This window comes from Grammomys surdaster, unplaced genomic scaffold (genome assembly GCF_004785775.1).
Source record: "Grammomys surdaster isolate TR1022 unplaced genomic scaffold, NIH_TR_1.0 125941, whole genome shotgun sequence".
Classification (NCBI taxonomy): Eukaryota; Metazoa; Chordata; class Mammalia; order Rodentia; family Muridae; genus Grammomys; species Grammomys surdaster.
Genome location: NW_021620763.1, coordinates 2,870,015 through 2,886,959, shown reverse-complemented (window position 1 = coordinate 2,886,959; position 16,945 = coordinate 2,870,015). Strand labels below are relative to the sequence as shown.

The 16,945-nt window shown below is 43.6% G+C and overlaps 1 protein-coding gene across 1 annotated transcript in view; it reads right to left on the bottom strand.

Moving 5' to 3' along the window:
- The window catches only part of Ttf2 (transcription termination factor 2), a 30,961-nt gene that overhangs the window by 3,329 nt on the left and 10,687 nt on the right, over nt 1-16,945 (bottom strand). Inside the window, exons 9-21 of the mRNA XM_028753023.1 lie at nt 15,992-16,073; nt 14,340-14,459; nt 12,138-12,288; nt 9,815-9,920; nt 7,854-8,035; nt 7,065-7,218; nt 6,719-6,810; nt 5,998-6,080; nt 5,354-5,487; nt 4,452-4,622; nt 2,690-2,748; nt 2,264-2,414; nt 1,190-1,272 (exon numbers count right to left, since the gene is read on the bottom strand). Coding sequence (XP_028608856.1) covers nt 1,190-1,272; nt 2,264-2,414; nt 2,690-2,748; nt 4,452-4,622; nt 5,354-5,487; nt 5,998-6,080; nt 6,719-6,810; nt 7,065-7,218; nt 7,854-8,035; nt 9,815-9,920; nt 12,138-12,288; nt 14,340-14,459; nt 15,992-16,073 — 1,568 coding nt within the window. The remainder of the gene's footprint in view (nt 1-1,189; nt 1,273-2,263; nt 2,415-2,689; nt 2,749-4,451; nt 4,623-5,353; nt 5,488-5,997; nt 6,081-6,718; nt 6,811-7,064; nt 7,219-7,853; nt 8,036-9,814; nt 9,921-12,137; nt 12,289-14,339; nt 14,460-15,991; nt 16,074-16,945) is intronic.

Below are 16,945 nucleotides of genomic sequence, written 5' to 3'. Positions count from 1 at the left end.
AATTAAAGAGGTATAATTTGTTCTCTTCCTTATCAAGTCTCATTATCAGCTCTAAATTAACCTCATCTTACCTCTTTAGAATCGGGGTAATATTCTTCATCTCAAGACAGGTGTAATTCCTAGTATGTTTTTCTCACTTCTGTGTACACAAGAATCCTAAGTAAACCCACACACATTCTCCACAAAGGTAGCAAGTTGGCCTCTTTGCACCATTTGAGGTTGCATGGAGAATTAGACACAGCATCCTGGAAACAGTACCTGGTACAAAGTATCTTGGTACAGGCCTGACATCCCAACTATCTACAACACTGCTGCAGGAGAATGAAAATACCAGGCTTGTCTGGACAACAGACCTAGTTCAAGGCTAGCCTGCACAACTAGTAAAACCCTATCTCAAAGTAAAAGGTAAGAAGGAAAGGTGGGCTAGGTGGCCACGGTCCTGGGCTCAGCCCCAGAACTGCAGAGGACAGCAAAGCCCATCCACAACAGCAACCCCGGTTTGCACAGGCAGAACATCAGAGAGAACATCAGAGCCGGGCACTGTGAGACTCCACGCAGCCATATGTGACTTCACCTGTCCAGTACAAGGAGGGGCACATACCAAGGGGCACTGACTGGCATCACACACATCGTGAAGCCAAAGGCTGGACATAACATTTCCATTACAACTAGAAAGCCCCTCTTCTTTCTGGAGTAAGGTTTCTAATCTAAGGTTGTGACTTCCCTGACTCTTTAAAAATTGTCTGGAAAATAGTTCTCTAGAGACATCAAACTGAACAATGTAGCTTAGTCATGAAAAAAACACAAACAAAAAAAAACTGTGCTCCTTGGTTTTTTGCTTGTTTTATTTTGCTTTTTGAGCCAGGGTTTCTCTGTGTAGCCCTAGCTGTCCTGAAACTCACTCTGTAGACCAGGCTGGCCTCGAACTCTAAAGATCCGCCTGTTTCTGCCTACCAAGTAATCAGATTAAAGATATTCGCCACCACCATCTGGCTAAACAATGCTAAATATTTTTTTAAGTCAGTGAACAATAAAATCATGAAGTAGCCATGAAATGGTCCCTTAGCAGTCCTGAACCGTCATCTAGCCTTACACACCACTTAGACAGGGCCATACAGAATGTCACCATGACTGCTGCCCTCTGACCACTGCTCTCCCTGATGCTGGGACAGGAACATCCTGAAGTTACCAGTGCATGTCCAGAAGGAAAAGGTGGTTTCCTCCAGTCAGATTGAGTCCAACACCGCCAGCCAAGAGGGAGATCAGCATGACCTTCAAAAGGAAACACACTATTAAACCTCCACACTTCTGGTCTTATAGTGCAGCTGTCACAGTCTGGGTCTGCCTGCCCCAAAGGCCAAGCGGCAGAGACTTGTCCCTGTCATGGCACTAGATCAAAGGTGGTGGAACCTTTATGGGGTCAGCTCCATTGATCTTCAGGTCACTGGGAACTTCCACTTCCTTTGGCCCCTGACTCTGTCTTCTTTACTTCCTTGCCGAGATGTGTGGTTGTCTCCCTCCACACACCCCTGTCATGATAGCCACCCATAACAGAAGCCCCAAAACAGGACTGCTGAAACCTCCAAAAACACAAGCCCAAAGGAGCCCTTTCTCTTTATGGGGGGGTATTTGTAGGAACAGAAAGAGAGAACCAGCATCTTTCCAGTTCTAGTTTAAAAAGGTTAAAACATAAGAAACACATTCCTTTCAAATTTCCCCCTGGTGTAATGTTTTGAATCATTAACCTGCCATTTTTCATACCTCATCTTTGAAAAAATTCTCCCATCTCACAGGAGGGTCAACTGCCAAAGTATATGAACACTGTAATTCAGATCCTTGGGTGGTCAACTTTGCATTAAATTATAACAAGTCCTGAGACCACGCCCTCCACAGCTACATCATCCTTCCTTCCATTCAGCTGGTACTTCCTAAATCCTTCTTAACGATGCCAGGGTCCTGTTCTCCCACACCCCCTATCAAAAGCCACGTACCCTGCAAGCCACATACCCTGCAAGGCTTTCTGCTCTGCAAAGATTCTCCCATCCCAGCCTGCTCTGTGGACTTGTCAGTTTATTCCCACAAGTTACTCTCTTTAGATTATGTGTGCACTTTGGCACAGATCTGCAATAGTGTCTAACAAATTATAAACATTTGGAGGGATCAAGGCTGACTACTTTTTAAGTTAAGCAGATACACTCCGCTGCTTTATAACTAAGAACAATTTGTTCCTCCGCTACACAGACCTGCTGTGCCCAGTTCGTACCTGAGGTCGGTGGGAGTGGTTAAATGCCTCCACCAAGTCCATTCTCTGTTTGGGGTTGACAGAGCCATCGATGGTGGCGTAAGTCAGTTGGTTCTTCTTGAGGTGCAGTGCTACTACCTGCAGCATGCTGGTCCACTGAGAGACAATGACACTAGAGAGGAGAGAAAGCAAAACCAAAAAGACTAAGAGTCTCCCCTGCCCTGGCCTGCCCTGCTCCCCTCTCTGCCTCTCTGTTCTTCTGCTGTTTCAGATATCACCTTATCCAGATCCTCAGGGCTGGGGTAAGCTAGGGATCTCATTCAATGCACATCACACTATTTTAATTAGAAGTTACGGGAATTTATACCATAACCTGAGTGTGTTCTGTGGGACATGACCTAAACTAAGACTTGAGATTCCCTTGTAGAGCAGTGAGATGCCACTCACCTCTTTTGGGACCCTGGGCCTTTTTGGATTGCCTCCAGTTCTGCCAGCAGTGAAGACACCTGGGAAAGGACACATAACATTGCAGTTTAAGCCATTTGCTTTTCTCTCATCTCTCCTTGAATTACAGAAGCAATTTCCTAGACAGCCTCTATACTTCTGGCCTGGCTTGTCTACCCACTGTCCTGCAGCTGAAAAGCTGTTTCTTTAATGTAAGCTGGCTGCCCCCCTCCTCTTATGACATCCTACTGAGGATAAAGCCTACACGTCTAAAATGACTGCTAGGTCCATGCCGCAGTTCTGGCCTCTGGTCATTCCCCACCATGCACTCCTCAAACGACATGTCAATCATGCTGAAATCTTTACCCATAGGCAACATCTGTTCCCTCTACTTTAGAGTATCATTTTCCATGCCAGCTTCACGTCAGATTTTTTTATTTTGCTTTAGAGATTTTTCTTTAATTTTTAATTAAAATATAATTACATCACTTCCCCACTGCCATTCTTGCCTTCAGCTTCTCCCATGCACCCTCCACTCCCTCTTACATTGATGGCTTCTATTTATGACTATTATACACACATAAATATATAAATGTAACCTACTTAGTCTCTTTAGTACGGTTTGTGTATATGTGATTCTAGGGCTAACCACTTTGAACTGGATAAGCAATTAGGGGCCTCATCCCTGGGAGAGACTGTTCCATCTCTCAGCAGCAGTCTTTGCTGCCTGTAGTTCTTTGCTAGGAGTAGGACCCAGGAGACTCTCTCTTCCACATTAGCATGTCTCTTTGGTACTGTCATTGCTGTATGGTCCTGTATAGTCATATTGCTGGGGTATGATGGTGTTCCTTTTGAAAGCTTCCCCAACTTAGTGTGGGCTAGCTAGCCAGCTGCACATGTTCCATGTTGTTTCTACTGTCATGTTATGACCACACTGCACAATCATTGCTTAGTAATTGTCCTTTGCTTTCAGGACATCAGTCCCTCTGAGGACCTGATCATATGCATGTCTGGTTCCCTTCTGTGCTTCTGACCTTTAGACCACTGCTGGAAGAGGCAAGGGTCTAGCCTGACATTCACAGAAGAAAGTAGAAGAACTTTGCTGGCTTTAAGCTATTCCCTGTATACATGAAGCCTAACATGGTTTGACTCTTCTCATGGCCTTGTGTTAAGAAACTATGTGAACATTACCTGAGATCAGGCAAGGACACAGCAGCTAACTCTAACGATGCTAGAGTGTACAATCTGCTTGCTTTCAGGGCTCTGATTTTCCAGTTATTTATGGTAAATACCTGGGCTCATGTTCTTACAATTTTAACTAAGAGCCAGCAAGATGCCTCAGCAGGTACCTGTGCTTGGTGAATGTCTGACAACTGAGGTTCAATCGCTGGAGCCCACATGGTGTGAAAAGAGAACGACGGCTTCAGGGTTCTCCTAAGTGAGGCTTTAAAACTAGAGCGGGGCTGGGCGGTGGTGGCACACGCCTTTAATCCCAGCACTTGGGAGGCAGAGGCAGGCGGATTTCTGAGTTCGAGGCTAACCTGGTCTACAGAGTGAGTTCCAGGACAGCCAGGGCTACACAGAGAAACACTGTCTCAAAAAAAACAAAATAAATAAATAAATAAATAAATAAATAAAACTAGAGGGGGAATCTAAGATCTGATCTTCTAAGTCTCCTCTCAGGTCTTCCTACGTGCACAATGAGGTGTCCAACACAGGAGAAAGTAATGTCATCTGTCATCAAGCACAGAGGTGACAAAAGTACCTTGGTACTCCTTCGTGTGTCATCAAACAGCTCCACCTTGAAGCATGTGCCATTAAGGCTAACAGTGGGTGACGGTTCTGAGACATCGACTTTGGACAAGGTCAGAGCACTGAGCTGTTCTTCCAGGGATAGGACGAGGCCTTCGCTCTCCAGTTCTGTGGGGTCCAGAGCCTTGGAAGAGAGGAGATGGGAACACAGGACAGTGGAGGTGGCAAGTCTTCTTCCACTGTTAGCTGATTTCTAACAGTTGAGGTAAAATGACTTATCTCTGGCACTACAGAAAAGGCCCTGTGTAAAGTATGGCCTTGAAGTTTCTCACCAGATAAACTACACAATGTAAGTTAAAACCCTGTGGACGGATTACATGATCATTCTGTTTTCATAGAGTTTACTCTGCTGACAGCCAAGTACAGAGCGAAGCTTCTGAAATGAGTACATAATAAATTAGAATTCTAGATACACCTCTGCCTGGTGAAAAAGCAACCTTCCAGTCTGCACATGCCCCAATACTGAACACCAGTGACCCCATAAGCTTTATGACACTCTTGAGATTCCAAAGCACTCATAAACGGTTTCCTTAACAAAATGTCATTTCCTGGTCTAAAACAAAACAAATGATAAAAAAAAGTGTATCTTGTCATGGAAATCATGAGCACTAGTAAACATTAACATAAAATATAAGACAGACTTTTCTTCTTCATCCCATAAGAGAGTGCTGCACACCAGCCTTCCCTGACATAGGCACTGGGTCCCAGCCACGGCAGACCCTGGCCTTTCCTTCTTCATCCCACAAAAGAGTGCTGCACACCAGCCTTTCCCTGACGTAGGCACCTGGGTCCCAGCTACGGCAGATCCTGGCTATGGCAGACTACAGAGGTAACTACAGACAGTGCCTCGCTCACCGACTTCAGCAGAGAAAGATGGCAGCAGCACTGGCGAAGCCGGAGAAGTTGGGACAGGACATGCACGGTGCTGGGTCTCTGTGAGTCTGCTGCAGGGCAGCGCTGGGGCACGCTGGACCCAAACTCCTGAGCCACTGCCAAGAGAGAAGACAAGCCCCAGGAAATAGTACAAGATTTAAAATAGGGAGGTCTGGGGAAGAACTGGGAACTAAGTCAAGCTATTTAAAGTTTTCTTGACCTGACACTCAATAATTTAGCTATAACATACTTAAACAAACCCTTTAGGGTGGTATGTGTGCCTTGGGTCTACCCTATGGGGCCCAGGGATTGAACTCAGGTCATCAGGCTTGGCGCCAAGCACCTTTTCCAGCTGAGCCTTCTTGATAGCCCTAAGACATACTTTTATGAAATCAAATGAAACACTGGGTTTTTCTGTAGGCATGCCTATGTTTTAAGTAATGTAGATTTAGAAAACAAAAAGAAATCCTTATGTTTTCAGATCAGTGTGTATTTCTCTGGCTTAACAAGCTTTGATAAAATGTGGGCTCTCTGATACCCAGGCTCATAATCTGTTTGTTATTTTAATGGCTAGAAATTGCACTTTCCTTCCATAGCTATTCATATTTGAGCATCCCTTGGCTTACCTCTACTGAATGGATTATCAGGGCTTCTTCCAGGGTGGCTGCCTCTACCTTCCTGTCTCTTTAGATAGGACTGGAGAGCTGACCTGTCAGAATACACATGTTACAGCCACTAATGCCAGGCTGCTTAACTTGGAGCGGGGTCTGGGTAGGATATAGAATGCACTGGCTAAATGATTCCTAGCTCACAGCAAACATGAGCCATAAGCAAAATAATAATATTATTATTTACAAAACAAAAACCTTAAAAAATGCATAGTAAGTATAAAGTATAAAAAGACAAAAGCCACAATCTTCTTGGAAACACAAAGTGTCACATGGAAAGGAACAAATGGAGAACTCCAAGAATGAGAAGAGTTCTAGAGAAAGTGCAAAGAGCAAACAGTAAGATTCCAAAGCTGATTTTTATTCAAACTCCAGTGAGATGCTGGGTGGTAGGTTAAAGGTCAAAGAGAGTCATTATCTAATATATTATCCAATCCCAAAAGGAGCAGACAGATTCTATACCTTCTGATTGGATCAAAACTCTGACTTCAGTGTGTAGGAGAGACAGAGATAAGACAAGAGGAAGGGAAAAGAATTATAAAGTTGTTGAGGTTTTCTGGAAAATAAAGATGTAACACATTAGTGTCATATGTGAAACTTAAGGAAATATAAGCCTAGATTCTTCCCCAAGCCAAAAAAGAAAAAAACAAGAGAGACGGTGTTTCTTCCTGGTACACACCTTGACCTTGCAAGAAAGACATCGTAAACAGCCTGCTCGTCTTCGGAAAGCTTTAAACGGTGCAGTCGACATCTACGCGCAGGCAGTGGCACCTGGAGAATGAGAAAAGGCAGCTGATGTGAAGTTCTGTAAACCACTGAATACTTCAGAGCACATCCTAGCACGCTGGCCCTCCGCACCAGTCTCTGGACAGCGGCCCCCTCTTCCCTGGAAAGGACTGAGCTAACTCAGCACCAGGGACTGCTGAGGAGTCTCCCCAGAAGGAAATGGAGGCTCCCAACACTGAGGGGTTTACTTGAGTTCCGGAACACCTTCCCTCCCTGGGGTTAGGCAGAAAACTGGTTACCAAAGGTTTACCAGTGGAATCCAGTTGGTCTTTTGTTCTCCTCAGCAAAAGGCTCTTGGTTAAAATGCTTAACCGTTCTCCTCCTTTCATTGAACCATTGTCAACCTGACTCTTCCAAAGACTGAATTCATCAAATGGGGAGCATCGGAGAAACCTTTTGGAGGGCCAGGAAAGACACAGAGCAGGAAAGGAGATTGGGAGAGGATGGACTAAGGGTTCAAAGTAAGGCACCAGATGAAAACAGATCAGAACTGTTGCCCAATCCTCCCATCCCATCTGAGAAGGAATGCATAGCAATGTCTGCTTGACAGGCCAACAGTCCAAGTCAATACGGAAAGTCACAGTATAAAGTTACGCATCTTACAGGAGCAATGTAAACAGTCACAACAGGACGTATAATGAACAGGGAGAATTTATTACTAAAGCATTAATGTTAGCAAAGAAATTCCAAAGACTTTTATGGGCTCACTTGAAAAAGTTAACATTTTAAAGTCAGTATTCTTTTCTGTTGGCCTCAAACACTGCAGTCCTCCCCCGTCCATCTATTTTAAAGCAAACAGTCACGGGACTGAAGAACAGTGACCTTAATTTCCTTTAATTCAATTTGTTCTATATGTTTGCATAAAATACTGGTATTAACCTAAGAATCAGTGATACTTTATTATGAATATTCATTCTTTGCATTTAAAGCTAGCCACCTCCCACACAAGATAATCTGGACACACCAGAGCTTCGTCACAAGGCATGAAATAATGATGAAGGGTTACAGACAGGGACAGTGTCACTCACTTCATCAGTGAATACATATCCAACAGGTTGTTCTGAATGGGGGTTCCGGTGACAGCCCACCGGGCCTGGGCTTGGAGCTTACACACAGCAATGGATGTCTGTACCCGAGGGTTCTTCACATTATGAGCTTCATCCAAAATGATCCGAGCCCAGACTACCTGAAGCAAAGGTGCTGAGATGCCCTGGAAGGAACAAAGTAATACCCAACACCACTGTGGGAACATGCATGTGTCCTCAAGAGGAAGGAACATAACCTGAGGGCCACCCTGACCCTCTAATTTACTTAGACTCTTCCACTGAACTATGTTTAGAAACCAAGCACAGAACTTCTCAAAAAGTTCAAATAAATGGTCACTTAAGAGTCTGTCTCTGGGGTTGGAGAGATGGCCCAGTGGTTAAGAGCACTGACTGCTTTTCCAGAGGTCCTGAATTCAATTCCCAGCAACCACATGGTGACTCACAATCATCTGTAATGGGATCTCATGTCCTGTACTGATGACAGCTACAGTGTACTCACATACATAAAATAAATAAATAAATGTTTTTTTTTTTTTTAAAAAAAGAGTCTGTTTCCAAATAGAATATATCTAAGAGTAAAATGCCTTGTAATCGGAGCTTTCATTTATTCTCTCCACCCACATTCAGCAGTCACACTAATGTTTAATCAGGAATACACTAGGTATAAGGCTGAAAATTCACTCAGTAAATTATTTACTAAATTGATTAAAACTTCCTACATGGCCAGGCGGTGGTGGCGCACGCCTTTAGTCCCAGCACTTGGGAGGCAGAGACAAGCGGATTTCTGAGTTCGAGGCCAGCCTGGTCTACAGAGTGAGTTCCAGGACAGCCAGGGCTATACAGAGAAACCCTGTCTCGGAAAAAAAAAAGACCAACAAAAACAACAACAACAACAAAAAAAAAAACCTTCCTACATGCCATTTTTTAGGTGTAAGATGCTAAGTCAAAACCAGAAAGGCCAGCTCAGACTCTAAAGAAGCTCAGACTCTAGCAAGACAGAAAAATATCATCATGAGGTCTATGCAGAAGTCACTCAATACAGGACAGTGGAGGCTTTTCCCCACCACGGCGGAGCCTCCACACAGCTGACTAAATAGAAAGCTACAAGCACGGGAGCACAAGGTGCCAGGCGAGGCACACATCCAAATGCTGAGTAGAAAGCAGTTCAGAAAGGCTTCCTGAAGCTTGTTAGGAAAACGCACCTGAGAAAAGGGAGGAAGCTAAGCACACTCTGCAGAGCTGCCCAAAGGGTGGCAGGTGTGATGGCAAACAGGATGCAGTGCCTCAGGGAGGGTGCAGATGGGGAGACGTAAACGAGAGAGAGGCCAACACCATAAGGTATCTGAGACATTACATAATGGAATTTGGGGTTTTTTCTCAAAGCCATGGAAAAGCACTGAGCTTGGTCTGAGCTGGAATGATATTCTATAAATCACCCAGAATACAGACATCACCTCAAAATTATACAAGAACACCTGTAAAACAGCTAACAGGATGCCTGAATCTGCCTACAAATGAAGAAGGTCATTGTTTAGCTTCTGACCCCTTTGTAGCCCTATCATTTGCAAAGCTCTTTTCTGGAAGGTGGAGAGAGGCAGGCAATAACAGGTTAATGCATACAAAACATAGAGAACAATACGCAAGCGTGTACTCCACATAGTCTAAGATGAAAATAGCAAGTCAGACTCCTTGCCATTCATGTGTGATTATTATTACCACAATTACAGTGTATGTTTCTTTACTTGTAAAACATAGCTGAACTCTGTGCCAAGTACTAATGTACCACTGGGATGCTTGTCCAGAATAAAAAGAGCAGGGAAGGACTCATTTCCACAGGTGGACTACCTGGAACATTCTTCTCCTTGCAGGAAGATACCTTTGCTACCTCTCCCATTAGACTATGTGTGGCTCTCCTCTACCTCCCTGGTATCCCTAAGTCTCACCTCCACACTGAGATTTGCTCCGGGGACCTCTCCCTCTTGCTTCGTTGTAGGAATCTCCTTGGCCAGAAGGCTATAAGTAGTAATCACGATGTCATAGGTAGAGAGTCTGCATGGATACAATACAAAGCAAACAGTAAACAATTCCTCCTGGTGCCTGCCAGAGGCAGAGGCAACTTCTTTATAAAAAGGCCTAGGGAGCTGGGGACAAAGAATAGCTCAAGGGTAGGGTGCTTGCCAGTATGTTCAAGGCTCTTAGTTTAATTCCCAGTACTGCAAAAGGAAAGCAAAATTTAGGGAGGGAAAAAAGATAGCAGAATTGACATCAACAAATTATGTGCCTGGTACATACATGAGCTTGGTCTCTCTCCGTGTGTGTGTGTGTGTGTGTGATTTTTCTATCAGACTTCCCTGTCTTATCAGTGTGATCATTCTTCCTATAGTCTGTTCACTGCAGTAACCATCCAGTAAGTCAGATGGAAAATGTCTAGCTGTAGTCATATGAAGTCTGCTATGACCTAGTCAGAATAGAAAGTAGGACAGGGCTGGAAACTAATATTTAATGATTTGAAGTGGGTGATGCTCAGGTCTCCGAGAAAAAAGAAATCTTTAAAGCACTGCCAACCCCATGCCAATGGTACCTCTTTATAATAGGTTTGTGAAAACCCATTAACTTAGTTTTGGGCAGAAAAATGTAGTAAGCTTTCAGTTCATCTTTCTACATTATTTATACACAAAGGTTCTTATTAAAGGCATGGATTTTTTTAAAATTACTTATTTATTCATTTATTTTACATGCATTAGTATTTTATCTGCATGTATGTCTGTGTAAGGATGTCAGATCCCCTGTAACTGGAGTTACAGACAGTTGTGAGCTGCCATGTGGATGCTGAGAATTGAACCTGGGTCCTCTGGAAGAGCATCCAGTGCTCTTAACCTCTGAACCATCTCTCCAGCCCAAAGGCATGGATCTTATTTGAATGGATTTAATATTATGTACCTAAGAGAGAATAGTAAATTATTTTGGTAAAATGATATACCTAATTCCAAGTGGCAGTAGCATCTATGAATCCTCAGAATCAAATATAAGTGACTGTACCTTCTGAGTAACAAGCTGTTATGGTTAAAGTGCAAATCAAAGAACAAAGTTCAAGTGAGCTCAGTTGTTTCTAAGTCAAGATCCAGGGCGAGGGCAGCACCAGCCACAGCTCCAGTCCTGCCACTACACTGTGAGAACAGACGTACAGTGTGTTGTCAGACTCAGGTCTGGCTTGAAAGATGCTCAGAGGTTCAGAGCACTTGCTGCTCTTGTTGAGGACCAGGGTTCGGTACCCAGCTCATTGCATGGCTCACAACTACTTGTAACTCCAGTTCCTGGGAATCTGATGCCACCTTCTGGTCTCTGTCTATGCATGTGGTGCACATAGATAACACTCAAACACATTAAATGAATAATCTTTAAAAGTTAAAAAATAAACCTTTAAAAATTAAAAAATAGATACATATTTAAAAATAAAAAGTCATCAATCTGGGATGACTCCTGGAAGACACCTGCACTGGTCTATCTTTCATCCTAGGTTAAATATTTGCCTCCAATCTGCATGACCCATTCAGAAACAGAAAACAATTACTTTAAGTAAACAAGCAGGTCTAGCTGTAGCTCAGTGCTAGGGTGCTTACCCAGAATGCTCACAGTATTTGATCCCTAGCACTAGAAAGAAAACAAAAAACACCCCCAAAACCCCAACACTAAAGATTGCCGACTGCTGTGATCTTTTCTCTCTCCCAAGTATCCCCTTTCAAGAATGTTTAGTTAAGTCTAACAATTCTGCATCTAAAACTCATACATTTAACCTTATTGAATAGTCTATGTATGAAAATACAGCCATAAACACAGCTCACATCCACACAGCCTACAGCAGGTAACTGACAGAGTGCTACCAAGATGGCACATAAGACTAAGTGCTTCCTTTCACACTCAGGGAAATGGAAGATGAGTTCTAGCCTCAGGCCTTCAGTGCCCAAGAGAGACCCTGACATTTCCTCATTCCCCAGTTTACCAGGGAATGTGGCTACTATCTCGCAGGCAACTCAGGTATTGCAAGCTCCTCTTATTGCAGCTTTGGCTAGGGAGAATGACCAGCAATGACAAAGTGAAACCACTAAACCTTGAGACATGTTTGAGTACAAGCTGCCTGATAATTAGTCTGAACATTGTCCCCAGTCTCCAGACATATGACTAGCCCCAAAGAACTGGGCAAGCAGAAAGGCAAAAGGGCTTCCTAGGTGGGTAGCAGACCTGTCCAGGAACTTCCAACTTACTTACACTTTTGCGTGCCGACTCCGGTTTGGCCCATGGTAGAGATAGACTCTGAGTTTGTTGCTGTTCACACGTTTCTCTACCTCATTCTTCCAGTGATGGATCAGGGAAGCGGGACAGACAATTAGTGTTCCATTGGAAGTAAAGACAGAGGAGTCTAGAGGAAGACATCAGTACCTAGTTACATACTGAACAGCCTTGAACATGAGGACTTCTCTTGATGACTTTATCCCGGCAATCAGTATTTTAACTACTGCTTTATTTCTACACAAACAGAATAGGAAATGGAAGAGATGGTCTTTTAAACCAAACAATTATTTATTTTAGAATGAGTTTAAGGACAGGGAGAAAAGTGGGCAGTGCGTGACCCAATCTAAAAAGCAATTCCCTTTCACAGTGGCCAGAAGTGGAACCAGGTCCATTCCTAAGGATTCCTGAGATGATTCGCTACAGGGAGTTCTTGTTTTGTGTTTTTTTATATAAAAACCATAACTTAACGTACTTCTACATTAAAATATAATTACAAATTACTATTGTGTTAAATGAACAAAAAAAGCCTCTTCCAAGAGAAGCAAATGCAATTTTTCAGAAGGATTTATTTATTACATATATAATGTTCTACCTGCATGTATGGCTGCACACCAGAAGAGGGCACCAGATCTCATTATAGAAGGTTATGAGCCACCATGTAGTTGTTGGGAACTGAACTCAGGACCTCTGGATGAGCAGCCAGTGTTCTTACCCACTGAGCCATCTCTCCAGCCCCACAAATGTGATTTGTATCCATCTATTGGTACACAGTATTTATATTTAGTACTCAGTATTTAGTATTATTTCTCATCTCGTGTGTGTGTGTGTGTGTGTGTGTGTGTGTGTGTGTGTGTTACTTCATGCAGGGTGAGGTGCCCAGCTGCAAGTGTTTTCCACAGATTCTGAGAGAGAGGTACATGTTTCTAACCACATAAGCAAAGCAGGACTTGTGTTCATGTTCACAGTAATTTACATGATATTTAAAGACAACATATATCAACATAAAATATGCATGAAATTATATATTTAAAACAAGTTAAGAAACAAATAAAATATGTATCTTTTAAAAAGTACATTAAGCTGGGCGGTGGTGGCGCACGCCTTTAATCCCAGCACTTGGGAGGCAGAGGCAGGCGGATTTCTGAGTTTGAGGCTAGTCTGGTCTACAGAGTGAGTTCCAGGACAGCCAGGGCTACACAGAGAAACCCTGTCTCGGGGAAAACAAAAACAAAAAACAAACAAACAAACAGAAAAACCCTAAAAAGTATATTAATTTGGATATACCTGGGAGTTTATACCTAGCATCAACAGAAAACACTAATTATTATGCTTGAACTAACTGTCCTAGGACCTAACCTAACCTCCAGAAAACTTTTTTGAATCCCAGATTAAGTTAAATTTAAATAAAAGGGAGAAGTCATTTATAACTGCACACTCAGCATCTGACATAACACAGGAGGAATAGTGGCAAATGAGGACGGACCGCCATGAAGGTGTCAGGCACACTCTGGGAGTACAAGGTGGTAGGATGCTACTTGCCCACCCCAAAATGCCATACAGCACCCCTGTACTGAATGTGCAACTTTGTACCCAATCAGTGGTGGCCAAGTCCACTTCTAGAACTTCATGCCACAGGTGAAGACAATGAAGAAGTAAGTCTTGCAGGGAGACAGTGCACTGCAGGCAGTGTTTGAGAAGTAGCACTGCATGTGAAGAACTCTGGCAATTGGCTGTGCTATGACTCCCACACTGGTACACACCACAGGCACCAGGAACACTGGGACCTAACCATCACTGGCAGGGTGACACCACAGTGTGAAACCATGTTCAGCACCTTGCCCAGGAGCACTCCTTCCAGATCATGAAGGTGAAAGAGATTGTAGCTGGTTGGGTATCAAGCAGTTCCATGACTACAAGATCAAGTTCCCATTGCCCCACCAAGTGTTTCCATGACAGCACAAGCCTTGCTTCACCACCAAGAGGCCCAACAACTTCTAAAACCAGAGACGCACTGAATAAAACTCCAGAGTCAAAAAAAGAAAAAAGAAATAACACAGGAAATAACCAATACTGGTTTTATAACAGATTAATTAGATGTGACCAAAGCTGTCCTTTGTTAGCTTGGAAACCTTCCCTGCTGGCTCAGATAAGATTGTGAGTGACAGGGCTTATATCTACCATTCTTGGAAAGCCACGTCACAGGCAGGCTTCCTTCCTTCTCCTTGCTTTTCTGCTGATTCTTCTTGGTTAGGATGAGTGCAATCATTGTCAGAGTCTTTCCTAAGCCCATATCATCCGCTAGAAATAAGAAACAAAGGATCAACATGACTTCAAGTGAAGACTCCTCTCGCAGAAACTGGCTCACTCCTGATCCCCATCTGCTCCCTACCCCCGTGGGGTCTCTGTTTAGGTAAAGATGATCTCTTGCTATCTGTATGGAGATCGAGGTCAGATACCATATAATAGCTAGATCTTATTCTTAGCCCAGTTTCCCTGCTACAGTGGATTAACAGCAGATTGACTTACTTTTGGTTTCATGACGGTATCTGGTTTTTCTGATATTCCCAAAAGCAAAACTGTCTAGCTAACATATCCTATCACCTACTCTACTCTGCCACAGTTCCAGCAGTCTGTCATGCACTTCCTTTATCCATCAAAGGCCATAACTGAATACTTCATTATATATATTTGTGTGTGTGTGTGTGCATGTGTGCATACATACGTATGCTCATGCACAAAAGTATCACATGCCAAGGCACATGTGAGGAGTCAGTTTTCTCCTTCTACTTTTTACATGAATTCCAAAGACCAAACTTGGGTCACCAGGCTTTTACAAGTGTTTGCCGACTGAGCCAAGTCACTGCTGTGATACTTCTTACGCTACACACAGTCCCTGTGCCAGCCACTGAGATTATCTAACTTACTCTTCATACTATATGGGACACGTGTATTAGCTCACCAGGCTTCTCCAGTCATTCAACATAATCATTGTGATCAATGTGGTTCACATTCCGCCTCTGCCACAGTGTGTGAGTCAACATGGGGAGCTTGCGAACCAATGTCTGAGAGGCCTGCTCCCAACATTAGGCCGTGGCTACCCATGGAACTAACATGTAAGGAGAGCTCTCACATTTCAAAACTGCCCACACTATTTGTATACATGATGTGGTTCTGTGCCAACACCGCCTTTCCTTCTGGAGGATGGAATCTCGCTGTCTACCAGTATGACACTGCCTATGTTACATGCTCCTAGAAAACTCCCTGCGCACTAAGTTTCCGAAATGCTTCTCCGGCTGGAAACATCCTCCAACTTACTAGGATGGTTAGTGTGACCTGACCCATGAGACTTCATTAGAAGACTCCAGAAGACTGCTCCCAGGATTTTGTTCTGTGACCCTTCTGCTGATTTTGATCTGTGTACGTCATGGCTGTGGGATGGACTAAATATTGTGGGTCTTATTACAAATCTCTGAACCATGAGCAGTCGGAGGCTTTAGCTTCCTTGAACACTCAGAGTGAAGTCACGATCGGTTTGCAATTGTGGCTATGACCTGTGCTCCTGGAAGGCTGGTCCCTAGGCTCATATTCCACAGCTTCTAGAGACTGTGGGGACCAACACTGAACAAACTCTTTCCTCAGACAGAGGCAGCTACTAATGTTGGTTGCAAATACCTCCTTCGGTACACTATATGTTTTACACTTTAGTTTCCCATCTGAAAAATGGATATACCTTCCCTGTAGCATTGTGACATCAAATTTAACACTACAGCAGTCAACATAGTGGCTAAACATCCTGTAACTGTCGGATTTTATTGTAATACCAAACTTACCCAGGATCCCTCCTTGTGGCTTCTGACTTTCCCGCCACAGCAACCAGGCTAATGCCTGCTTCTGATGCAGTAGCAAAGGGACCTGACAAAATAAGCTGAACGTCAGAATGAATTCCTGATGAGAGGCTATGCTGGACCCCAGCTTCATTCTACGCTTTTGTACAAGTGAGCCCTTCATGTCCTAGCTGTGGTCGTGAGGTGCCGGTTTCCCTGTCCACACAGTGAAGACTTCGCTATGGCTGACACTCAGCATCTCTATTAGGATGCTCCCGCCCATGTCTCCACCTCCACTAAAAGTTCACTTTGTCTTCACATTTTACTGCCTGCAAGCAAGCATCAGACGGTCACTTGAGTTTTACTAGCAGTCCTGTTCCTTTTCACAATCCCTGTATTTGATGCTCCTTTCCACTCAACAGCCCAGTCTGGACAAATAGTCACAAGTTGCAACAGCTCTTCAACTACTGACTTCCTCCCAGTTCTTTTGTGTTCCAGTGTACGCTGTGCTCTGTGGGAGAATGAACCTTCACACACTCATAAACCCGTATAGAGCTATCACTACTGCACAGGGCATCTTGAACCACTCAGTCAAATCTAAGTTCATCTGTCAATGCAGGCTTCACTGCAAGGGACTCTCCCTCCCTACCCTCTCCATAGCATTGCCTGCTCCTCCCCGTGCCGGAGTGATGGCACCCACCTAACACCACTCATTAATACCAACCAACTCCTCACTTCTGCTTCTCATTGCCCTGTGTTGTTTTTATCTTCTCTGTCCTCTAAATATGCGCACTTTTTTAAGGTATAAAACTACTTACTGACCATTATTTTGAGTTCCCTATGTACCTTAATTATATGGCCTATGACACACTGCAAAGTGCTCTTGTGTTTTTTGTTTGTTTTGGGGGTTTTTTGGTTTTGTTTTGTTTTTTTTTTTTTTTTTTTTTTTTTTTTTTTTTT